General features: G+C 35.2%; 1 protein-coding gene across 4 annotated transcripts in view; it reads right to left on the bottom strand.

The window, feature by feature from the left end:
• Positions 1-27,209, bottom strand: part of ASCC3 (activating signal cointegrator 1 complex subunit 3) — a 254,871-nt gene that overhangs the window by 194,121 nt on the left and 33,541 nt on the right. For all 4 annotated transcript variants that reach the window (XM_040058833.2, XM_040058830.2, XM_040058831.2 and 1 more), the window contains exons 5-8: positions 19,290-19,410; positions 16,309-16,516; positions 15,444-15,585; positions 14,804-14,929 (exon numbers count right to left, since the gene is read on the bottom strand). In XM_040058833.2, coding sequence (XP_039914767.1) covers positions 14,804-14,929; positions 15,444-15,585; positions 16,309-16,516; positions 19,290-19,410 — 597 coding nt within the window. The remainder of the gene's footprint in view (positions 1-14,803; positions 14,930-15,443; positions 15,586-16,308; positions 16,517-19,289; positions 19,411-27,209) is intronic.

The raw sequence follows: 27,209 nt of genomic DNA, 5'->3' as shown, positions 1-27,209 counted from the left end.
CAAGTCATATAAGACTTCTTTAAATATGTTCTTAATTGGAATTAAACATAATCTTTTAGAAAACTACAATCTTTATTTTAAAATTATCACTATATTTGCTAGTTAATGCAGTAAGTATTTAAGTAGCAGTAGCCATCAGAAACCAGGGAAATTTCCATACTTTCAAGTTATATTAGTATCTTTAAACTCAAAATGAACACTACAAAATTCTCCTGGATTCTGATGGAGTTCACTAGAGTAAAAAGAAGTATCCTGAGAGGGAAAAAAAAAAAAAATAAAAAAAAATTGTACATTCATTCTGTATTTAAGGATCACCTCTGCTCAAAATTACCATAACACAGAAACTTTGAACTAATACGATTTTGCTTTTTCTGGAATGATGCTTCTAAGTCAAGATAAAGCAATTCCTCTCCAGGCTTTTTAGATTTCACATCTGCCAAACATTGAGAGTTTTGCTGAATTACACAATTCTCAGAAATGTCAAAATTCTGGACAGTTCATAACAGTGAGTGCTGTTCAAGAAAAAAACTTTCACTAAAGGAGATCCAGACTCCATCCAGATAAGTCCAGAACAGTTCCTTTAAAAAACAAATCGCAGCAAAATTTAGGAGTATAATATTCTGCTACCAACTATGAAAACACAGGCCTCTTTGAAAAAAAAGAGCCAGTGAAAACCAAAAGAAGTTGAAGAATAAAAGGCCTCTATCTCGGGTTCTGTGTGGGTTTTTTTGTTGTTGGTGGGTTTTTTTTGTTTTTGTTTTTGTTTTTGGTTTGGGTTTTTTTGGGGGGGGGGAGGGGGTGTTTGTTTGTGGGTTTTTGTTGTTGTTTGTTTGTTTTGTCATCCGTCCTGCCTTCTGCACTCTTGAAGAAAGAAGAATGATCTATTCAAAATCAAATGGTTTTGGGGAAAATATTTACCTTCATATATGACAGCTAAGAGTTTACAAGTCTGAAGCAATTTCAACAAAAATCCTTTTAAGTGTATAGTTACATTGTCACCAACTTCATATATAAAACTATCCTCTTGATGAACAACACTATACAAACAACCTCAGCAGTCATTTTTCTACAGAGTTCTGAATTATTCAAACACTTACTCTTGTACTAAAAAGACAACACTGAGAAATATTATTGGGTTCAATGTATAGATTAAATCCAAAGACAACTGCATGTATATACCCCAAATCAGTTTGAAGGAAATGACAGGACAGCACTATGGCACTATAAGGCTTTCACTGCTCTGAATTAAAACAACTGAAACAGCTCGGGCGATCTCCTCCCCTAGCTGGGAAAATCGTGTTGTGTTGATCAACCTAGTTATAAAATGACAAAAGATTATAGACAGAGAGATTATACCCTCTGGTGATTTGATTTGAGGAAATGAATAAAAAGTGTTTCAGAAAGATTCTTCCATAAAGGCAACTATTTCTACAGAAAATGTGCATAAGTTTTGGCATCCAAACAGACACAGAGGAGAGATTCTGATTTCAGTGACATTGCAGCAAACTCAAAAGTATCCAATGTCAAGAGAATTGTTCCACATTATAGCAATGAAATGAAGATCAGAACACAGCCTCCTCTTGGAGCTTTCTGATGCCATTTGTGAATTACACACAAAAATTACCTTGAACTAATGCAGCTGAAGGAAAATTGGCAACTGTTGTGGCATTTCCTAATAACCTCAGAAGTTAAAATCTTATGAGGATAGAAAGATTTGGGTTTAATTTGATCACATTTCATCCATATTAAATGTAACCAAAAACCAGTTTTCTTTGTCACAAAATTAAAAATATCTTAGTGCTGTGCAAAACTAAAACTATGGGAGAGTGAAACACACACACACACACACAAAAATTAAAAAATATTTAAAATCTACATTCAAAATATCTACAAATTTTTAAGAAACATTTTAGATGTCCTGGCCTGCTATGTACTGACATCTCCATTATCTCCCTGATTTTTCTAGATGGAACAATGAGGAAACTGGTGATGTTTAGATGCTACAGTCTATTCTTCAGGTTTTGTTGGTTTTTTTCCCAATTCAGATAACACACTCATGATTTCTTATACTGAAACACAACTAAAAGAGACTCCTAGCTCCATTGATGACATATTGCTCTCATGATTTATTCCCCTGGGAAAACACAACACACCTCTAAGAGGAAAAAAACCATCGCTATTAGACTCAAAAGCAACTGCAATCAAAGGGTTAATACAGGAAAACCTTTCCTAGGTGTTCTAGAATATAGACACTGCAAGGCAAAAGGAGAAACCCAACAAAAAATAAGGAAAGACAACAACGGCATTGACAAAGTAGCTACACACATTCTGGGCATTGGTTAAACAAAAAAAGGCTACTAACGTGCACCATAGAAACTGAAGTCCTTTTTTCTAACCAACATAAAATGGTTTCAGCTAACATTTCCCAAGTAAAGAGATTACAATATGTTATGAAACTACATAAAAATTACCTTTTGAAAATGGAATTCTTCTATGAACCACCATTTATGAACTAGCTGGAAGAATTTTGAAACAACTGCATCATATCAAGAGAAATTTACTATTTTTCTTCCATATTCTTGTTGCAGTTTTGAAAGAATGTCACTACTACTGCAAAAAGAAAAATCTAAGGAGGAAGTTGTGTTGATGAGGGCATATATTCTTCTCAAAAAAGGTGTAACTACTCCAACTAGCCTAAACAGATAACTTTTTTAGTCAAAAGAGAGAATACTGACAGAAAATAGAAGATAGCTTTTGGACAAACCTCAAAAGTAGTGACAATGAGAAAGAGACAAGATATCAGACAAAAGGGATCAAAGTCCTACCCCTCCCATTCCACACAGACTTATGTGAATGGCTCAGGTATGGATCAGGATAAAGACACAAAACTTTCTGAAGGACTGCATCCAGGCACTTACATTCAGCAGTTCTCAGGAATTAATAATCTCAGTCCTAATGGAAGATTAGTACGCTGAAAATTACAGATTCACAAAACCTGAAAAACTGAGTAAGAAGGTAGTTCCTACCTTGCAAACAGCATTACAGATTTAACAAGGCTTTCACACGTACTTTGTAAAGTGCTGTAGGTTACACCTCAACCAGATATTTTGTTTTCAAAGAATCGCAGAATGGGCCAGGTTGGAAGGGAACACAATGGGTCTGTGGTCTGGTCCAACCTCTCTGCTCAAGCAGGGTCATCCAAGAGCACAGGGCACAGGATTGAGTCCAGATAGTTCTTGAATGTTTCCAGCAACGGACAACCCACAACCTCTCTGGACCATCTGTTCCAGTGCTCAGTCACCCCTACAGTAAAGAAGTTCTTCCTCAAACTCAGGTGTAAATTGTGCATCAGTTTCTACCTGTTGCCTCTTGTCCTATTGATTGGCACCACCAAGACAAGTCTGGCTCCATCCTCTTGACAAAGGTGTCAAGATACTGGCAGACAGTGATGAGTTCTCCTCACAGTTGTCTCTATAGTTTGCTGCTATAGTAGTTATTAATATGCAAACATCCTTTTTTTTTTTTTTTTTTTTCTTATGTAATCAAATTATTGATTCAAAATTTGAGTGAGGTATTCAAATTTAGCCGAGATGATGCATGTGACAACATGCCAAAAAGTCTCCATATAACGAATATGCACAGCTGGAAGACAGTCTCAAACTTAGAGGTCCAGAAGAACAAAGGTCTACAGGTGCCAAAAGCAAGTGGAAGTAGAATCAGGAACACAGAAAATTATCTCCAACATAGATGACTCAGATGACTCAGAGAAGAAAATTTCCTTCTCTTTCAGATTCAGGGAATACAGGAGAGAAAAAGGAACATTTGAAAGTAAGTTTCCTTCTTTATATTATGTTTTATGATAAGTCATTCCTATGAATGACTAAATAAAATAATCTTCCTCTATATTTTGTTTACTGCAAATGACAAGTTCTTAGTTCCCTTCTCCTTATTAATTCCCAACAAGCTACTATTATATAAGACATATTTATTTATTAATACAAAAATTAAAAATAACTTCACTCTTATTTGATGTGTCTGTTTCCAATAGGCTAACTGAAAGATTAGGTGATAAGGTAATTTCAATTTTCCGATTAAAATTCAGAAAAATTATTTTGTTGTAAAAAGATACAAAACACACACAAAATCTGTTTCCCGCTTTAAGAGACTTCACATTTTTCGCTCCTTGCTGTTATGCTGACTCAAAAAATTGGTCTTCAAAAAATTTAAAAGTTTCACTGTATTAGCATTTATTATGTGATCTTGAGGTTAATGGAAACTCTAAGTCTGAGCTGAATAGCCCATCAGTTATAAAGTCAATCTTCTAGTCATATAGCTTCTCTATCCCAAAATATTATAAAAACATGTAAAATTATTTGGTGATTTCTAAGTGAATCCCTTGATGAACCAACTCAGTCCCATTTCTATCACTGAAAGACACAGCCCATTCTTATCCAAGATAAAAGATTCATTTCTTAAGGAGCATACAGAAATTTGTGCTAATTAAAGACAACATTAAAATCAGACAAACTATAACTTGTCTAAAATATTTTGAGTGAAAGTTGATATTTTAAATGTTGCAGCACTTCAGAGCTAGCATACATCTCCCTTGACTCTGAGATTACATTTCTTAAAAATTAAAAACAATTTTGGTCTTTGGTATAATTTGAATTAGAATTTAAGATACTATCCTGTATTTCACTTTAAATGAAGACCAAATACTCCTAAGGATGAAAGTCTGCCTTTGGGGATGCTATCAAAGTAAAGCAGACTACTGCATTCTTCCACACTCATACTATGAAATTCCACTGAGAAGTGGCTATTCCCTAAACAGGATGCAGAAGAAGCACATTATTAATTCTCCAGTCTTAATTACCAGAATGACTACAACTACTTTGAGTTGATTTAATTAAAAATTTTACAGATTTGTGCATGTGCTTTACACTGAAGTCCATATTCATGTCACTGACATATGTGACCCCCTAAAGAATGAAAAATTAACACTTAAAAAGTTGCTTTCTCAATTTAAATATTTCACTTGTTATGATCATTTAATGAGGTAAAAAACCCCCCGTAACAGCTGCAAAGTCACCACGTAAACATAATTGGATTTCAAATATTACAGTGATTAAGTACATGGGGAAAAGAATGCTGTGAACCAAAAAGCTGCCTTCCTTTCAAGCTACATGCAGCTGCACTGTGTAAGAACATGTCCACCTGAAATGCTTCTTGGATTTTTACTGGTCATTGTGTTTACTCTACAAAATTCAATACATAAAAATCACCCAAATAACTGTCAGCTGAACTTCACAAATTGGAGGCTAAATATTATCTTCCTTAAAAGCATGGGGCCCTGTTTTTAAGAGCAGAGTAACAACATTTCATATTAGTGTATAGCTTTGAAGTACATATCTCTTTCAGTATTTTATTTTTAAATGACCCTTAATTAATTCAATATTATTTTATGCATGCAAAGGCATTAGTTCTAAATGTTCCTGCAGAAGTGAATATTTAATCTATTAATGTAGAAGACACTTCAGGATAATGTTTTCAAACTATTTACTTTAGCTTATGTTAACACAACAAACTATTTCTTCCTACAAAATCTAACAAAGCCTGGAAAAATTATCAGAATGCTTTGGAAGGTAATTATAGCTGAAATTAGTAATAATTTTAACACATCAAGTAAAAATGAAAGAATGGCAAGCAGAAGAATATTCCCAGGGGATTAACTATTGCTGTCATAATTTTTCTACAGCTCAATTTTCTTCTGTATTTCACTTAAATTCACACTCTGCTACCCTAGATGGCAGCTCAGTTTTACAGTATAGATATTAGAAGACCTTTTTTCCTAAATTTTTCAAGAAAACTCTATAAGCATAGTTAGCATTTTTGTCTACAAAAACACAGCTATTCTTGTTTTCATGAATCACAGCTAAACTATCAGTGTTCACAGCAGTTTTCCTACCACATGAAAATTAATTGGGTAAGGGATGATGACCTTGGGTGATAGGGTCCCACCAACGTGGGAACAATAAAAGTTTAAATACCAAAAGAAAAAATGTACAACAGTTTTAAAAACTATTTGGAAAATTTGTCTAATTACTTCCAATAGTAAAATTTATTTTTGTTTGTGCATTAAATCAACAGTGAATGAAATATGCCACAATCAAAAAGGGAACGTATACTCTCACAAAACCCCCTGAGATACATCTCTCAAACTAAGCCAAATAAAAACCGAAAACTTCCTCTTCCTCATAATCTCCTCCAAACTGGCTGCCTCCTTTACTAGCACACTACACACAGTGTAGATGTGACTTCTGGCTGCCAAATCTGGGTTTGTGTTTTATTAAAAGAGCTTAAACTAGTTATAAGAATGAGAAAGTTGCTCCTAAGTGGTGATCTTCAGCACAAAAAAAAAAAAAAAAAAAAAAAAAAAAAAAAAAAAAAAAAAAAAGGCGCCTTATTTTTTCTTTCTTTAAGTATTCAGAACCAGTTTTATTGGATGAATCTTTACACATATTAAAATCCTGACAGGTAAAAGCAGGTACTTTGTTAGATTACTTCTAGGTAGAGGCAGATGCATCTACTCCCACAGTGGCTCAGCAGGTGTTTTTCAGCAGCTGGTGCCCTTTACTGGTTTGCCTTTGTAAGTGTTCCCATCAGATTTTCAACTATTTCAGAGGCAGCACTACACAATATACACACACTTGGCAGCTGTGTAGAAAATGAAACAGGCTCAACATTTTATTCAAATCAGATGCAGTCAATTTTATCTCGTGTTAATATTAAAAAGTCCATTTCCCTATTCATATTTACTACTTGCTTGAAAAGGAGCAACCTAAACAACGATTGTTGTTTGTAACTCTTACAAAACACTATCTACTAAATATTTTTAACCAATTTTTGATTAGTGTATTACACACGGCCATGCTAGTTTAAAGAACAGACTAAAAGAAATGAAAGTTCTCTATATTCACCAGTACAGATGTCCCTATTAGACTTTGACCCATATTATCAATCAATTGCTCTTCCATTCGAAATTCTCTGCCCAAGAAGAGATAAGTCAAGATTTTACAGAGCTGTTACTTATCAGGGGCGATGTCACCTGCATTCCCTCCTCCTACGTCTGTGTGTCTCTGCCACCCAGCCTTGCTAGCAAGGTAATGAACTTAATTTACTCTTTGCATAGCAGCTGTGGTTTGGTGGTCACCTGAATGTGTCAATTCACACAGTATTATACAATCTACTATATCCTAACAACACCTGGAAACTGATTTTTAAAGAAAAAAGATAAATGTCTTGCTAATCTTAAAAGGATTGAAAGCATAAGACTACAAAAGGTCTTGAACTAAACTGCATATGAGACTGGGACAGATGCAACTGAAAGGACAAATGATCAGATCATATTTTAAGCACTCTGTTTTAAGACACTACAAGGAAGGTTAGGGCATTATATTACAGCTAAAAAGCAAGGAGAAGCCTACTGGCCAAAAAGAAAAGCTGGTCTTTCATTGAAAAGTCATCTGAAACATTTGTGTAGATGAGTTAAGACTGCACATGCTGCAAAGGAAACCTTCATTCAGTCTGATTCCAAAAGGATCCAGTCTGCCCAGTGTCAAACCAAAGCAAATAAATCTGCTGTCAGTCTACCAAAAGACAGGTTTACAGCAGAGGTAGAGAGAGAACACTATTTTGGAATCAGAAAAGAGTTGCATTGCTAACTGCTATGCTGGTTGCTTTTTGAAATCATACATACATATTGAACAATCTGGAAAGACTTGTGGGTGCAAGTGGTTATCTATCAATTTCTCCAGTAATTCTGGTAAACCAAAATGATAAGAAAGTACCTACAATACTTCCCCATTCTTATGGGACAATAGTAAAAGTCTGTTTTCATTATACTTTTCTGGTGAAAATCCTCCCAATTTGTATAAATATAGTCTATTTTTAAATGGTCACACCACAATAATTTGATCCACATCATCATACGAAAAATAAAAGTTGTATCATATAAATAGGCCAAAGAGAATGTAGTTTAAGCAGATACAGGCTCACATCTGATGGATTATACAATGCTTACCTCCAAAACTCATGTGAGATATGATGTATTTGCTTCCTTTACCTTCATTCCTCCCCATCCCAAAAGAGGTGAAATGTTTATTACTTCCACAATGGTGGGTAGACACATATTGTTCCAGTAAGTACAGGCTGCTGCTCAGTGAAAGCCAGCTTTTGCTTTCCACAGAGTCTGATATAAGATCATCTACCTCCAATTATTCATCATTCCCCATTTTTTTGCATCCTACATACATCTCTTATAAAGACAGAGATTGGCTTGACTATCTTCTTTGCATACAGATCTTTCTTAAAAATAAAATAGTAGTAATCTGGCAAGCTGAGGGAGGCAAAGAGAAGGATATATAAAATAATGGTCTATTAAAAAGCCTCTGTTACTTTAATAATCAATCTGCATTAATGGGAAATATATATATTTATACACACACATATACAGGTTGTACATATATGTTTTACATATACAGGCATAGTTTATAAAGATATTTTTAACGATCTAAAATGCATACATTACTGTCTTTTTTAAGTCTATGATAATGTTGGACTAAGAAGGATGACAGACTCCAGAGAAGTCACACCTGCCAAACACAGAGATGCTTCCGAGAAAATAGTTTCAATTTCTTATCCTGCATTAAGAGATTAAGAGGTCCTCTCAAAGACTGTAATAGTAAGAAACACCTTTTTGGTGAGTCAAAAATCACAGTTTTCAAATTCTAAAGGTATACCATAATCCCTACTGACAAGTACCACTGTATTTCAAAGTATTATTTGAAAACAATAATTATAAAAAATATAAGACTATTCCACTTCTTTTTGTCTTTTACTATCACTACTTTAAAAGAGAAAATCCTTATGCTCAGTACATCTCTTTTGAGATAGTTCATACTTTTCTCTCTTGTTTCAGCACTAGCTTGAGCTCTTATTCTGATATTCTAGGAAACCTGCTTTATATATTTTGATACAGACTTCAGATATGCAAAAATACTCTCCTATTAGAAGAAAGTAGACATAGGTTGAACTATGGTGGAACAGTAATATCAGATTATTGGACAAAATTATCCATCTGTAAAGTATTTCTTACATATTTATTCCTTTATATCTACGTACTTCATTACTAATCTTTTCCATTGGTGTTAAGTTTTCAAACTCCTGGTTACTGGAGAGTGGTCATTATTGCTGATCCTCTCAAGCTGTGCTCCTAAGAACTCTGCCTCACTGGAGCAGACATCCCCTTGTCATGTTAAATCAAGGAACCCAGACTTTCACATTTCATTATGCAATTAATTCAAAGTTGTACTATAACAACTAAAGCTTTGCTATCCCTGCAACGTACCTGTATTTCAAATACCATATCAAATCTATCTGACATGACCATATGAGGTTTCTTTTTATCTAAACTATTTAATTTTTTTGTTTGTTTGTTTAAAAGGTGTAACACAAAATAAATAAGGTTAGTAATCTGGCATGCATTAAAATCAGTGATCCTATTGAACAAAAACCGCCCATCTTACTGGCAAAGTCATATTAGAAAAGTAGAAAGTTTTTATGAATCCAGAAAATTGTTGTGGTACTATTTCTAGTATTAAAGGCTATATATCAATAAAGTAAGACTTTTTTCAAAACACTTTTTGATTTTTCATAATGGGAAGATGTTCTCCATTGCTGAAAGGAAAAAGAACTTCTTAGCATTCAGGAAATCATATAGTCACATCTATCTGCAGTGAAAGCTGCAGTCAAGTGAGGCACATGTTTAAAAATATTACATTCAATGCATTATATTCAAGCACAGCAAGTGTCTTTCAAAGGTGAATTAGTAGCCAGCCACAGAGCATGTTTGCATTTCTACAATGTGAGATTACAGGTAAATTTTAGAAGCAGAATACCACTTTACAGCTTGCACATCATAGCAACAGATCTTTTTGATGAAGAATTATTAAATTATTTCTATTAATAAAAAGGATTGTCTTAATGGAAAATATGATAATTTTATACAAGATGGACAAGGATGGTTTGGCATGAAGCATGTATTTTTGCTTGCTTTTAGGCAAAGCAATAATATTTATTCCTAGAATCTTAATGAAACAATGCCTAAAAGCTTGATTTAATGGTAAGTGAAATAAACAATTTGATGCAGAAATTTTACATATAACATCTAGAATTCTAAAATCATTATAAAATACCATTAAGTTAACATATTGAAGAAAATTAAGCCAGGACTTGTAGGCTCTAAGATTATCATCAGTGTTGAATCTTAATTCCAATATTTTTGTTCACCTGGTATTGCACAAATTCAACCTTCTTTGAACCCCCCTCCCTGAAATATGAAGACAGACTGCAAACCCCAATATACATTACCAGCCATTAAAGCAATTGCACCTTGACTTACATGGTTTTTCTTGAGTCTTAAGTTTGGACTAATGATTACAGAACTTGTAAACTCTCCTCAGAGCATAATTAATTGGATAAATGACCAGATTTCAATAAAAAGCAATTTTTTAAAACAAAGTTATTTCATATGGTTCAACTATCAATTGCTGTTTGGAAAATATGCAACTGAAATATGCACTAAGATCAACTTTGGAATAAATGATCCAATATTCTGGATGTAAAAAATGTAATTTATCCAAAAAACTTGCATACTTCTATTCAGTAGACTTACCTTCTGCAATTCTAAAAACAAGGAAACATTACAGGAAAAGAGAGAATATTGATTTTGTAGTAATTCCTTTACATAGCGCAGAGAGAAAAAAAAAGCCTTTCTTATTTAGATCATTAAGCAGTGCTAGTAAAAGGAAATGGAAATAACATGAAAAAATAAATAAATCCTACCCTGAACACCCACTTTAGGTAAAAAGCTGAAGTAATTTTTCACCATCAGCAATTTTTTAGATAAAATCTGTTTTCACAGTCTTGAAGAGTAACTTTCCTTGTCCTGAGTTTATGACTTTAAAGGTACATTTATTTGGCAAAAAGCCTAGCACAAAACTACCTTTATAGTAAATGCAAAAAATATATTTCACTAATGGTCAAGCTGCATGTCAACTGAGCAAAGATAATAAAGCTAAGCTTGTGCTTTCCCAATTTTTTAAATTCTCATTATTGAAACAACCTACCTGGCACATCTCTTGGACAAATAGTAAAACCATAATACTTCAGATTAAACTGGTGTGACCAATAAGCTACTTATGAATCACCAGTGCTCGAACTGTGGTAAAACCACAGTTCTCTGAAATATAATAAATGTCAAGAAAAATAGATATCTACAAAGGGGGCTGGGGGTGGGATTTGTTGCCTTTCTGCAAGGTAAGAACCCTTTGCAACTCCTTCCATGGGACACAGAGCACCCTTCTACCTCTGAACACCAGCAACGTTCCTGAGCAGCAGCACAGCTCCCTCTGTGCCACCAGCTCCTGCTCCCAACTCAACACAGGAAGAAAATAAACAATAAGAGATGATGCAGGTGGAGTGAGATTGTTGGAGGAGGTGACACAGCAGTTCAGATCATAATGGAGCAAGATAGGAGACAAAGCTAAAAACGGAACAATACAGAAAGCAGGAGAGTGCTGAAGCCAACTGTTTACGGCATGCTATGGAATATTTTTATGGCTGCTAAATTGTGCAAGGTTGGTCACTCCTGATTTCATATTTGCAGCGCATAATGGGATTAGGTAGGAATGGTAGGTATAAAAATTTGGACCTTTGTCAGTTCATACGAGTTTCATCTTAGCACCTGTGTTCTTTCAGGCAGTGGTTTCACTAATCATGAAGACATAAACTTTTTAGGAAAGCTCTGACACTTTGCAAGGAGGTCTTAACGAAACACTTTGAAAATACCAGCCGTAAGATTTCAGACAATACTAAATACTAAAACTATTTCTTCACTCTGGAGTGCAGTGGCAGATGCATCCTGGCTACACTGCCAATCCTATAAAAAAGAACCCTCTGTTAATATCCATCCTGGTTTAAAGCATTGCTTCTGCCTTTGGTGTTGGTTTGTAGAGGTTTTGTCATTTTGCCTTATACTTCTGCATAAGAAGCTATTAAAAAAGGAAGCATATACATATTTAAAATGTGGTAAATATGCGGTTTGTTAGAATTAGTGTCTAGAGGAATGCATTTCTCTCATCTCTTCTCAACCTGCGTTTACAGGAAATAAGAAAATCGAAATCTTAATTAATATTTCAATCATTTAAAATGCATTACTTCCAACTTATATGATCCAGAACTTTAACTTCTGGCCAACAATTCAAAATATAAATGAACTCCTTATGAACTCAGTTCTGACCTTAGGAGTTTCGAAGATGAAATGCAATGGTGTATTCTGCAATAAACGTTACATAAATACTCTCCCCAAGTTGCTGACAACGTGATCAACATCACAGAGCTCATGAGAAACAGACAGAGAGTTCTTAAAATTATTTTTGCATACATGAAAACATACAGACTAAAAAGAAAAGGAAGATGAATATTTAAAATTTTAAGTTCCAGCAGGATTTCCCCAGAGAACAGCAAGTGTTTATAAAGCTCAATATATAATACTCAAAACCCCAGCAACAATAAATGGCTTGGTTGTTCTGTGCCTTTTTTCCCCTGCGGATTATGGGTTGTGTGCATATTGACTTGTTAAACAGGCTGAGTACCTTTATGTCTAGACTAAATGTCTTACATCAAAACCCTGCCACTAAAGGCACCTCATTGCATTCAACAGCAGCAGAACTGTCAACTTCGTCATGATGCCTTTAGTAGTTCCTAGTCATGAAATATCTAGTTATATTTACTGTCATCTCTACTCCTTGCCCACCTGCTCATATTTTAGATAATCCTGCAAACATATCCACACAGAGATACAATAGAGCTATTTTATGAGTACTAATACATGCTAAAATGTATAAATAAAATAATTACTTTTCTGCTTTTGCTTACACTAGTTAATAAAAAAAAAAAACCATTGACAGAAAATTTTCATGCTCTCTAAACTGACTCCAGTTAATTGGCAGAAATTTGAAATACCAACCAAGGTGTTTCTGAGCTTAAAGATTTAAAATAGCCTTGCAGAGAAAACAAACAAACAAAAAATTTGCCCTGTCAAAGATACATCTTAACAAAGTATGTCTTAATGTACACATCGGCAATTCCAGCCTCTTTTAGCTCCTTGATAAAAAATTTCTATTTAACAAATTTCAAATCTATGAATCTCATTAGTGAAATCAAGAAGCTGAGAAGTTCTGCACCTGGACAAACTTCATAAATTTGTCATCGGTTGTTGCACTTGGGGGCAGGAATTACATGCACGTTCAAACAATCCAAATTTTATTTGTTGTTGACACTCCTATTTGATCTCATGTAATAAGAATCATATCAAAGTTCTGAAGAAGATTTTTTCTCTTTCAAAATTTCACTGTAAAACTGAAAAGCAGACCTCTTGATGACATACAAGCTACAAAAAATAATTACTTATTAAATTTGTATAACTGATGAATTTTTTAACATTTATTTTAAATATTATATATGCAAAAATCTGAAAACTATTCATTTTAGATAGGTATTCTTCTGTCCGAACCATCGTTTTTTTGAAACCATTTACTGCCTTTTGAAATATTGGTACTTCTTGCAAAAAGTTTACAGATCAGTAAGTAATATTTAGCTTAGGAAAAAGACATTTTATTGCAAAAAGCTGTCACACTGAATATTGTCATATAAAATGACAATAGCTGCAGTAGCTGTATTTTTCAATCTGGTTAAGGGCAGTCAGTCAATTCATAAACACAACATTAGGTACTGTCACCTAAGCAGAAAAGAATAGGTTCAGATTCTACAACTGTCTTCTGCTTTGAAAGAGTTAAATCTTTACGTAAGACAATCTTTACTCAGAATCCCAATAAAGTGCTCAGTGTATATTCTCATTTCCTGCTTTTTCAGAGAGAAAAAGGTGGAAGAAGTGTATCCATGTTATATGCTGCAGAACTAAAAGGCATAAAACCTTCTCTGTACACAGAACTTGCTTTTTATGTCTCTGTTCAAATCAACCCCAAATCTTCCACTTTTCAATAGACTTGACATATACAATGAGGAGTAAAAAGGTACCTGTGATGGAGTACTGCAAGTTCTAGACTGTAAATAACTAACAAGAAATTTATTTCCCTTACCTCAGCTTTTTCAACATTTTAAATCAGTAAAACTTGAAATGTTAATATTTGTTTTACCCTCATTTTCCCTCTCTGCTCTTTACTTTCTATCATCAAAGATGACTTCACTGCCCATACAGTCCATAACACCATATTCAACACCCCTGAACTGCATCAGACACTAAGACTGGTGCAGAATAGTGCTGTGCAGTCAGAAGCCAACCTGTACAGGTCAAGGCACAGAAGCCCAGGCTCGCTTTCTCCTGTGATCTTCAGAAGAGAACAGAATCACTGTAATACTTTCATTTCAGTGATTCAGATCACAGCTCAAAACCATAAATAACTGAAAACGTAATGCCAAAGGAATTGAGAACTGCAACTCATGAACAAGTAGTTCAGATCAGAAATTCCTTGAATCTGAGTCAACATGAAAGGGATTATATCACTGTAGTATTTTCCCCAATAAATATTCTTCAAATTAGTGAAGAAATTAACTGCCTGCATTTACCTATCACGTACCACTGGAGAAACTGGCAATACTTCCAATTAAATTTTGGTAATACAAAGTAAAAACTAGTTTAATATCTTTGAAATGGTATACTCACCTCATCTAAGTCTTTAATATAAACAATTTTTTCCTCAATACCAATAGGCATTGGTTCACTATGGGGGATCTTCACCTCTTCATACATTTTATTGTTTTCTCGCTCAACTGACTCTGGTAAGAACACCTAAAAAATGTATTACAGGAAAATTAATTAAAAGTATGAAAACAGAAAGGTTCATTATGTATAACTCACTTTGAACAATGCTTTATGACTTTCCTTCAAAAACTGAATCCAAACCAAAAGCAAATCTCACTCATTCATTTTATAGTTAGCACTGAACCCTCCAAATGGCAAATAATCAGCTGTACTACTCAGAAAGTAGTACCAAAACCCCCAAAAAGATAACTCTGTTTTATTAAATTTCAGAATCCATTAGTTCTAGAATTTCATAAAGCATTTATTTTGTTAAATCCAATTCAAAGGTATCCAAAAGACAGAAAAATATTATCTTAAGAATTTAAATGACCCTAGAAATAAAAGCAAATACATTAGTTGAAAATGAGATTATTTCTTCCAGAGTCAAAATAAAAATAGAATATATCGAAGTGCTTAAAACCGTCTTGGATTCTGAGAACCCTGCTGCACATTACTCACTGGGAAAGATGTACTGCTCAAGAAGGGTCATGCACCAACATACCTTTGCACCCCCAATGAATGCTGATGTTTTCATAGCTTCAGCTCGGGAATCATAGACATGTGGATAATGAATTTTCTCAATGCTCCTCTCTCTCTGTCTACTTAGGACTGGCATACTTCGAGCATTCAGAAGTGCTAGCTCTCTGTGAGCAGAAAAATACCCGCTGTAATTCTGCCCATTTCAGGCTGCTACCACAAAAACTGAGCATGGTATATTAAAGTCAGAGCAGGAAATTAAAGAAAAAAAATTTACAGTGTTATTCTCTGGCACTGGTTAGACCAAAACCTTAAAACACACGGTTTAGATAAAATTCAGAAGCACAATCCAATAAGTGCAAGACTTTCCTAAAAGCAGTTTTGATTCTTTTTAAGCAACACAGCAACATGATTTCACAGTTAGATACCAGTCTCACTATATTTTTCACAATAGAAAATACAATAGCTTATTTGCTCCTTATCCTCTCCCTCCTCTACTCCTCCCACTACCTTCTAGCTGACAACTTGGAAAATAGTACCCATTAATCTTGAGAGGGAAAAAGAAAGATAGTTCTGATAGATTTAGTACAGACTTCATAAATCCTAAGCAAGTAGTGTGCATACAGAAGCTAAGAAAGATAGCCTACCCCACTAATCTGAAATTCCAGCCCACATAGATGAGATCAAGAAGATTCTCATTAAGCAAATCACTGCTTTCTTTCCTGAAAATTAGGTTTCCATATTAAAAAAAAATTCTATGCATGTAATAAAACGTGACTTGAAGTCAGAATCACCTAATCACCGAAGCAAAATAGAAGAAAATAAACTGCTATGATATGTTGAAGTAGCAATTACAACAGAAGCATTTCTCAACTTTGGGGATTTATTACCTTTGCATCCGCAGCTCTTTGGGATCAAAGCACATTTGTCCTTCTCCAGAAACTTCTCCATCTTCCCCAGCTTGTTTTTCTTTTCTGGCATTTCGTTTTTCTTCCCGACGATATTGTTTCATTAACAACTTTTCTTGTTCAGACTGAATTGTGACTTGACAGCCAAAATTTGGTTTAGCATTTTCTCCTATAAACTTCTTGCACTGTTCTGCAATATAATAACAGGTATTCATCTCCATAAGTAATGGATTCCCTCTTTTTTCCCCAGTTTCTCTCTAAAGGTCTGGAGTTTTGATGCTTGGTTTCATGCCTGTTTTGGGGGGTTTGTGTGTGCGTGTACCGTGTGTTTAAAAATAGTTGAGCTTTATGTGGACTGTGCAGCAGTTGGCCTTAAGACATCTAAAGTACCACCAGGTCATGTCCCAAACCCAGGATATTTAAAATACACTTAATCCCAAAGAAAGGGGATGGACTAGCTGCAAAAGGAAGGACATTTTTCATTTTCTGTATTTATAATAACGTCATCTACTGTAGAAATGCCACTTTGCCTCATATCACTGCTCTTACATACATGCACTGATAAGCAGGATGGTGTGACAACAGATTAAACAGGGTGATTTTTTTTTTTTAAAGAGCCTTTTCACATAACAATTAGTGTATATATGTACTAGATAACATGATTATATTGAAAGCATAGTCACAATGCAATTTCCCTGAACAAGTGAGAAAATCTATCCTACTCTATACAATCACAAGGACTCCTTCCTTTTACATCGATAAGCAGCAGGATTATCAAGAATCATCAGAACCACAGAACAATTACAGTAAACAATAAATCTAGGGGAGCAGGGAATCCAAAAAAGCTCAGTTTCATTCACCTTCCTGTGATCAGTACTGGCCAAAACCGAAGACACAACCAAGTCTTTTATATACCACAGGCTGGGAGAGATTTATTTTGTTTTCATTTTAACAATATTGGTGGTTATAAATGTAATTTTTCAAAATTCTGTGAACAGATTATTAGTTTATATAGGTTTGACTGAACATTAAATACTTAACTCAGTTATGTTTCACATGCACTTCTGCAGCCAAACTCTGAAGCAAAAAACTTGAAAACCTATTCTCATCGAATAAATCCACTTGACTGAAATTTTGAACAATTTGTGCTGCTTAGTTTTCACCTACAGCAAGAGTGAAACTCCTACACCTCACAGCATGCATACTGAATAAGGCAATAATAACTTGTTAAAGAGCATTGAAAAAATTCTAATAAACTGTCAAAATATCCACATTAATACCTTCATGTCTGCAGCTTTAATTCTCTCTCTCTCGTATTAAAAGGGGACGACAATGGACGCAATTTCCTGACCAAATTTAATTCAGACTGAACACACCAGGGCAAAGAAATGTTACTTGATTTGTCTGATAAGCACAACAATCACCTTTACTGCCATGGAAGCAAATTATGTAAGAAATAGTCAAATAACACAGCATGGTACAAAAATGCAGTACATATACAGTTTCTTGACTTGTGCTAATTTTTTAAAGGCACCAGTTACTCAAAGTTGACTATATTGTTGGAGACAGAAATTAGTCCCTTACACAAGTGAAATTTTGGAAAGATAGAGGAGTTCCCCATAAGAAATACCATTTTGATCAACTGAAAAAGGAAAAAAAAAATCTTTATTAAAATTAACAGACTGAACTCAGGACCAAGAGAATCTTCAGTCTCAGAGAAGATACCCTGAGTATCACTGACTTTTTACCACAGTTAAAGGACTCTCTCATCCGTGAAAAAAAAGCATAAAATCAGTTGTGCTTTTCTATTGTCTGGAAAACATAACACTGAAAATATTCTTCCTCCACACTCTAGAGGAAATTACTGTGATAGATTTCACTGATGGCATAATGAAGAATAATTTCATAAAAGCTTCTAAAATACTAATTCTGCTAAGTGAGAAGAAAATACTCCTGTAACTAAACTCTATACATAGGAGAAAAATATATTAATTCCATTTCTACTGAATGTATTTTAATTTTTTATTTGATTACCTAAGAAGGGAAAATTATCAGGACAGAAAGTCTTGTTATATAGCAAGACATTCGTCTTTGAAATCATGGAATGGTAAAACTTACAGTTGTTCTGATGAGTTTAGACTAACCATTAGCACAGCAAGAGGCGAATTTCTAAACACTTGCTTATGTAACATTTCATTGAAGACAAACATTAAAAAGGGGTCATTTGCATTTTAAAAATTATTGTGGAGACATGTAAGTCCACCATTACTGGCTCTATTTGCATTTTTCTAACTCCATGTGCTGTGAACACACAATGGACTGCATGGTGCTATGTGCATGTAAGATTTGTCCCAAGTCACAACCCATATGCTATCAGATTTATTGTTGTCAGAGAAGAAAGTAATAAGGCTTGTTTTAAAACGATCAGTAAAACTTATTTTAAAATAATTACTCGGTGCAGACAAATTAACTTATAGAAGCAAAAATGACAATACAAACTCTAAATCCTTTTTTTCCCTCCTCTCACTTATTCATGCTTAAGCTTGACTTTATTATTTTCAGAAGCGGTTGTTATTGTGTTTTTCTTCCCCTAAGGCTTACATTAGATGACAGTACAAAGCAGAGAGGAAGCAGGAAGGCAAATGAGGAATAATACAAGATCAGATTATTTCCAGAGTAATCCATTAAAACAGGAAAATGTAGCTGTTAATACATTCAAAATTTGCACATGCCCACAGAAAGGTTGAAAACGAAATAATATATGCAATCCTTATTTGTTTCTTCTGTATAATCAGACTTCCTTTGTTTAAGCCCAGAAATACATTCTCCCATTGTCTCCTGGGATTTTTTTTGCCCTTTTTTTTTTTAATTACACATGGACAGTACTACTGATGGAAATAAAATAGAACAATTAGAAAACTATTTTTTATCTGATTTGGAACAAAAATTTTGTCGTCACTTACCTTGGAGAGCCTGGAACCTGTTATCATTTGCACAAGCCAAAGATCTTTCCAGAATCAGAGATCTGTTCTGTAGGAGTTTCTCTATGAGTTCAAAACCTTCAGGGCCTAGCAGTTCAAATAACTACAAAGAAAATAAAGTCACAAGTCACATCCAACTGTACATGAATTTATAAATACGACTGCAGTATTTCCATCCTTGGCAACATCATATCTGTCGACATTATCAAACAAATTAATGAATTTCAACTCCCAGTAATTCAACCCAAAGGATATAATTTCTAATACCAAGTTCTCTATTACAAAACATTTTAAGCTGGAAATATTTAAAATTCTGTGAATTTTGTTTATTAAGTAAAACTCACTTTCTCTTGGGGATTCTTGTATAAAATTTAACTCTTCTCAAGACTAAACTTTACATGCCTTTATGTTTATTTACATATGCTGCAAATTTACTTTTCCATAATCTATGCAGATGAATCAAGGGAACCAATGCTTTCTCACGAAAGTCAGGTATGTAGTAAGTTATTCCCTTTATAAGCAGGAGGTGTAGCCTACTGCATTTTCACAGGCTCATCCTACCAAAAAAAAAAAATCATAGATATGGACTGCAGCAGGAATATGAAGAAACAGTTAAGATGACACTAGTACTGACTTCAGTCTATAGTACTTGTACATTTAATCCTGTGCGTAATTCAAACACATAATGTAAGTTATGTACACCAGAAGAGAATTCTGCACCAGTAAGTGATATTTTGGCCCAATGATTTTCTTACCCAAATGATTTTCTTGTAGTAGGTTAGATAAACACAGTTTGCTACTTAAAGTTCCATTTTCCACATAATACTGGGTTTTAACAGAAAAAAAAAAATCCCAAACATTAAAAGCACTTTCATCTCTATCTTCTCTGTAATTATTTTGTCAAAAATCAAAGCATTACAGTAAGCAGTAAGCTACTCAAAACCCATTCTTGATTTTTAATACTGCTCAAAACAGTCTTTTCTCCATTATTTTAATTTTCTAAAAAGGAAAACAGGGCAGTTTCTCCTTAGCGCTTTTTGAATTTGCTGCTAATATTATCCATATAACTTCAGGAATCTGGTAAGAATACAATGTATAGTGTACTTTGATGTGCTATTCTGTGAAAGAGTTAAGACTTTGGCACAGTAGGATTCATGCATTTCAGTTCTAACTATAAAAGGGGAGAGAGGTCTCTTACTGTCCTGTATTTAATTTGCCAACTCCTTAACAAAGAATTTTTCTGTGGCTCTTCATGACTACTGCCCTTGGGGAACACCTTGAAATAACTTTATGTTGCCTCTTCATGTATTTGCAAAATTCTGAACGGTGCCAATGGGCATGAAATCAATGATCCCTTTTTTTTAGGCCAATCAGTACGTTGTAATACAAGCTGTCATTTAAAAATAAGGGAGGGGGAAAAAAAGAAAAAAGTGCTACTCCAGGCCCTCAGGGGTTTTGAGGAAAACGTAAGGTTTGTGCAAATTAGCACAGTGATAGTGCAGTTTGCAGAGACCGTGGACTAACAGCTGAAAGGTATAAAGTCTTGCATTTCTTTCATTAGAGCAACCAGTGATGGCAAACTGGATAAGCAGTCCCCAGAAAAAAACCTAAAATAAGAGAATACAATAAACGTGGACAAAGAGAAGATTTTCAAAATTAACAGACTACAAAAATATAGAACAAGGAGCTGCTGGTTAGACATCAATTCTGCTGTCAGGGATCTCAAGCTATGATGGATTTATCTTTACCCAGCCTTCACTAGCAATGATCATTAATTCTTTTTCGCGTAGCTATTTTCTGTCACTTTACAGCCATATTTTAACTAATATTTTCTAAAGTTTTAAGATTACCTTGCTTTTACATTTCAAAGGAAAGTGGCAGTTTAGTACTGGTAAATTTGAGTAGGTATTTTCCAGGGGCAAATGCTTAAAACGAAGGAAAAAATAATCAACAAAGCAACAAGAAAAGAAATGTATTTGAAATAACTTAACTGTATAAAGACCTGAACACAAACTTCTCTCGACTTAGCAAATGACTTGTTGACTGTGGAATATAGCAACACAGGGAAATAAAATTCTTTCAATTCAACCAATCAAGGGCTCAATCAAGGCAGCAGACACAATGTAAGCACACTCAGACTTAGCATGTTGCTCCCCCAAAACCCCAAACTCAAACCCACACTGCCACCATCACCATCAGAAGACAACACACTAGCCCTAAAGCATCCAACGTACATCTATCTCTGCACAGGACTCCAAAACTTCTCTCTCACTGGAAGTTGTTAAGAACAATCTAGAAAAGCATCAGTCAGAAAAGGTGGGATTTGCTGAGGAAGTAGATAACACCCTGTTTTCTGAATGGGACACTGCTTTTCCCCTCCTGTTTTTGCAATATATTGTAAAACAAAAACCATCTGTATCATACTCTTCACCTAGTTAGAACAGCAGAACCTCACAAAGAAGCAGCAACGTTACACAATGCATTCTACTTCATGGTCAGAGATCATGAAGCAAAAATTACAGCCTCAGTGTGACAGGGGCTCAATGGAAGAGCACCAAGGCGAAATTGGACATCCTGCTCTCCAGACATCCTACCAGTCAGAGAGCAAAACCCCTACAAATACTACACGCCAGACTCTGCAACACCTGTGTGGTGAAAGTCGCTACATTTTCCTTCTTGATGGCTGGACAGATACTCATTTGCTACCAGCAGTTTGAGAACTGTCTTGGTCACCTAATTAATCTTGCTGCTGCCTGAACATAAAGAAGGCTTTCAAGATACTTTAAATGGCTAAGACAGACTAAGATCACTGATCAAGAATGAGGGGAAAAAGTAAAAGAATACAGAAGACCAGAAGCAATGACCTGTTCTTATTGACAAGATGTCTCCCACGCTCACCAGAAGCCTGCCAGAGCTCCTGGGTGGAAAACAACCATTGAGAGCTAAACCAGAAGTACTGAGAGAGAGAGAATAAGTTAGACAGCAAGATCTGTCACCACATACCACTGATGGCAGCAATAGTGACAATGTTAGAAAAAGTTTGCGAAGAACAGAAATAACTAAACTTGAGAACTTGCAAGACCAAATATTATGATTATTCATATTTGTTCATACTGTAGGAGTAATCCATTGCTTTCTAATTAAGGTATTAATAACTATCACAGAATGATGATGTTTCAAAGTACAATTCTTTACCTTATCATTTTTTGACACATCATTTTTTGACACTTATGAAAACACGTCCATACTGGAGGCTTATTACTATCAAAATCAGAGCGGGATCATGAGAAGTAAAAGAAGCCCTTAAAAATACCTTCCCCCCACCCCTCTCTCCTTCCCAGCTCTACCTCCTTCCCCAGTGGTGCGGGGAGACAGGGAATGGGGGTCATGGCCAGTTTATCACCAGCGGTTTCTCTCACTGCGCAGGGAAATCAGTCCTTTTCCTGCTGCACCATGGGGTCCCTCCAAGGGGAGACAGTTCTCCATGAACTTCTCCAGTGTGATGCTACCCCACGGGCAACAGTCCCCATCAAACTGCTGCAGTGTGGGTCACTCTTCCACGGGGAAGGAGAGGCTGTGTCCCCACAGGTAGGTCACAACTCCTACCAAGAAACCTGAGCCAGCATGGGCTTCTCTCTCCATGGGTCTGCAGGTCCCTGCCAGGAACCAACAGCATGATCACTTTTCATCTTAGACACATCATCACAGAGGCGTTACCACCATTTCTATCTGGCCCAGCCTTGATCCACAGCACATCCATCTGTAGCTCTGCCAGATGCCACCCCTGAAGCACCTCCCACTACCAAGGCTTGGCCATGTAAACCCAGTCCACCAGCATAGGTGCTAGCATTTCAGATTTCGTATGTTATTATATATTTTGGCCTGAAAAATCAACACCCAAGACCCTGAGAGCAGGCAAAGGAATCTGGTGAATATTCATAGCTGACTGTCTATTAAGTTATAATGAGATTGACTAGACAGTGGTCAACAGATGGAGAGGCTGTGTGTCAATCCGCAGTTGCTTGAATCCCTGCCAAATTATTACACTCCTTGAAGTCAGGTAAAGCCAAAAGGCAACTCTGACTGCCTTCAATAACAAAGGTCCCACATGACTTCAGCTACTCCTTTATAACCATAAAGACATAGATGAGTGAGATATATGGTCACTGATATTTGTTGGAGTGATTTTTACATTTCATTTTATGTGCTTAATATCTGGAAGAAAGCATATTGAGTAATCAATGTAGGAACAAAAGGACAAGATGTGTCATATTGCATTAGAAAGGTGAGACAAGGTCCCCATGCAAATGATTTCTCCTGAATATGTGCTAGCTCTATGGAAAAGGTAAGGAGGCAGACAAGAGTCATACATATAGACAGCAGAAAGGACTTGAACCCCACTGAGACACATGACATAGCAAAGTAAGGCTCAGCCGTAAAAAAGTACATCTTTATGTTCAAGACTGGAACAAGATTTTACTTTGAATGTTAAATAGGTACTATTCTCTTTTCAATTCTATAAAGTATAATTTACAAGGAACTTCAGAGGTTCTCAAATATGAGGCACAGGACTGTGAGTAATACTTTGACATCATAAACTATCTGCCATCACAAGGGCATTTTCTTCACTTCTACACTGTCCTTGAGGTGGGAAAAAGCCCTATAAATCTTGGAAAATATTTTGTTTTACAAGTGCACACAAAAATAAACTATGAACAGTCCTTGTACCTTGCTTGAGTCTTAGTACTGTTCTACAGCAATAAATGAAACAGAAACCCAAATTCAGCCAACTCATGGTTGCCCTCTGTACTTTTTTATTCTAACAGCAGGTCTTGGTTACAAAGTCCCGCCTACACAATTACGCGCTAGGCCTGCATTTTGTGGTTTGTTCGAGATGATACTGCTTTACAAGGCACAGTTTTCAAACAGCTGCAGAAGAATAATCACCATAGCAAGACCTCAAGTTTCTTCTGTCCTAGTAGCACTGAAGCAACTGAAATGATTGCTTCATTAAAAAAAAAGAAAAAAAAGAAAGAAAAAATTATAGGGTAAATAGAACATTTTTCTTGGGCTACAGGCTTATTGTAAAAGCTGTCTGGATATAGTACCTAGTATACTGCTTAAAAAGATTCAGTAACAAAACCAAGGGCATTGAAGACAGAGTTGTGGTTTTTTATATGAAAAATTCAACACAAACTTCATGGATATAATATATACACTGATATATACGCTGATTTATAATTACTACAGTGCTGAAAAGTAAGAGACTAACATCCCTTCTAACAACTATAGACTATAGAAGAACACTGTTTAAAACCAAATCTCAGATATTTTGTCTTTTCATGTTTCTTTTTCATGTTTTATTAAAATGAGACAAGTCAGATAAAGCATGATTTCTTACCATTCTTATTAATAACAGGTATTAGGTGTGTAAGAAAGTAATTCAGCTCTCAGATCTGCTTTTCTTTTTTTAAAGCTTGACTTTCTTGAATAAAACACCCATTACATTTAGTCCATCTACACAGGAATGATCTTCCAACTCTACAAACCACCCAGGAGACCCAGCAGAGTCTAAGCAAGCTCAGCTTAACTGAACTGGTCTCACAACAAACAAAACAGTAACCAGACACTTCAAGCCCTCTTAAGACAAGTTGTGATAACCTATGTATTTGCACAATGCTTTTCCTCGACACAGAGGGTGGAGGACTCTGGTATTGCAATCTCCCTGAGCACAGGACTCAGATAAGGCAGAACAAGCAAATATTCCAATGAACAGGAGCGCCTGGTTCTCAGGCAGCCTCCAGTGGGACCAAACTCCAGCTTCAGGAGGATGAATGAAGCTGCTCCTTCTTATCAGAGAGGTCTTAAAGGTCCATCTGTGAATTAGTTAGCTTGAAATTTTTTGATTTTTCTATCAATTGGCATTTAGAAGATAATAATTAACAAAATAAAAATTTAGAAATAGGCAGATTTTTTAAAAGCAGCAAAATTCCAGGAATTCCCCCAACAAAAATGTAGAATTTTAGTTATATGATAAAAGAAGGCTAAGTAAGGAAGTTGATGGAAAACTTTTCATATAACATTGCCTCTGGGAAAGACATCTGCACAAAGATAATGAAGTTGTAACAAATTCTTACTCAACATTCATCTTTTGTTTACTTTTCCCATTACTGGATTTGCAGTCCAACAAAAACTGATGGAAATCTGGTCCTCATTAAGGGACACATTTTTAGCCCAGGAGTATGGGTAGAACAAAGACATGGCCAATTATTCTTTTTAATACCATCTCTCCATAGCATATTGGGATTATGCTCTGTTTTTATGTATTTCTGTTTCCACAGATGACTATACAATTTTATTCCAACTAGTATTTACACTAGTAAAAATATAAGACTCACAGCAAGGAAAAATTCAAAAATAGTATTAAAACATGAAGACAAATGTCATAGAAGACTCAGCCTACAGGTACAAGGTTTCTTTTAAATCAAATTGAAATCTATAGTTAAAACACTGAAATTGATCAGTTACAGGAAGAAAAAAGTGGTTTTCTTACAACAAGGCTTAAAAAGCCAGACTATCAGATTGAAAGAGCACGTAAATATTGCTTAATAGGCCTAAACCTATTTATTTGACTATAAGTTTTGATTACATATAATTTTTTTACTATTTGTCTTATAATAAAAAAGTAGCATAATCTGTCACAGCATAATTTGAATTTGACAAAAATCTTCCTTCAGCTCCTTGTGGAAATCTATACTAAAACTGCCTGCCATATCTGAAAAAAAGACAAGCAAAAAATCACAAATCTTGGCAAATTTTCTCAATATTTTTACATAAAAATAAGTAGACAGGAGAGCTCATCACCATCATGATCAATGTTTTAACAGTGACTAATTAGAAACTTAGACAGATGCACTTATTTCGAAAATTTCAAATACATAGCTAGAAGGCAACTTCCCCCAGCTTATTTAGCCTGAAGATCAGCAATTAGAAATAATGTCAAACAGCAGACTACTGACTTGCCTTATGAAAAGGAAACCCTGAAGACAAATTGAAATGTAGACAGCCTCACTGTTATATGGTTCCTTAAACTAGTGTTTATCTTCACAAGTATTCTGGGATAAACTGTTAATGATTTTTGACATAAAAAAAAAAAAGTCATGAAACTAGATAACCACTGCATTTGCAACTTTTCTTACTTGTAGATAAAAGGGCAAGGAATTCTGACATTACCCAGAAGAAAACATACATTTTTGGAAGTGATTTCTGTATCAGAATCAATTTGGGGTTTTTTTAGGGATAAGGATTTAAGAAACTTCTAAAATGGCCAGTGGCTAGCGCAGAATTCTATTTTGCAAAAGGCAAAAACTTGCAGGTTATCTCAAAGGGCAGCAATTCCCCAACCTGCCCATTTCAGGAGGCTGATTGTGGATCTGCTACCCCAATGTGTACTGATGCAGTAAAACAAAATACCAGCAAGCCAAGGAGCTGGTTTATGTTGCTTAACAGAGGTGAATGACAAAGAATAGGAAGGGACCCTACTACTGGAAGCTAGTTTTATCCTAATTAGGATAGTCAAGTCAGAATTTTAATATTCTCTGCTGGATCCAGCAGGGTTACCCAGGGAAATGGGCTATGACCCCCAGCGGCTGTGCACTCCAGCACCCTGGGCAGATATACACGAGTGGGTGAGAAGAAAACAAGGTTAGCTTTGGCCTGAAACAGAATTTTTTTTATATTTTATATTGTTTTGGGAGTGTGAAGGGAAAAAAAAAAAAAAAAAAAAGTATTTCATTAGTTGGAAGATTATATTAAAGCCTAGCTTTCCAAGGAACCCAGGGCTACCACATGACTCTGCGTTCAGCAGCGTGTGAACTAACAAGTGTTAAGCCTCCTCAGTAA

Source organism: Hirundo rustica, chromosome 3 (assembly GCF_015227805.2).
Source record: "Hirundo rustica isolate bHirRus1 chromosome 3, bHirRus1.pri.v3, whole genome shotgun sequence".
In the NCBI taxonomy this organism is placed as follows: Eukaryota; Metazoa; Chordata; class Aves; order Passeriformes; family Hirundinidae; genus Hirundo; species Hirundo rustica.
This window is presented reverse-complemented; position numbering and strand designations above follow the sequence as displayed.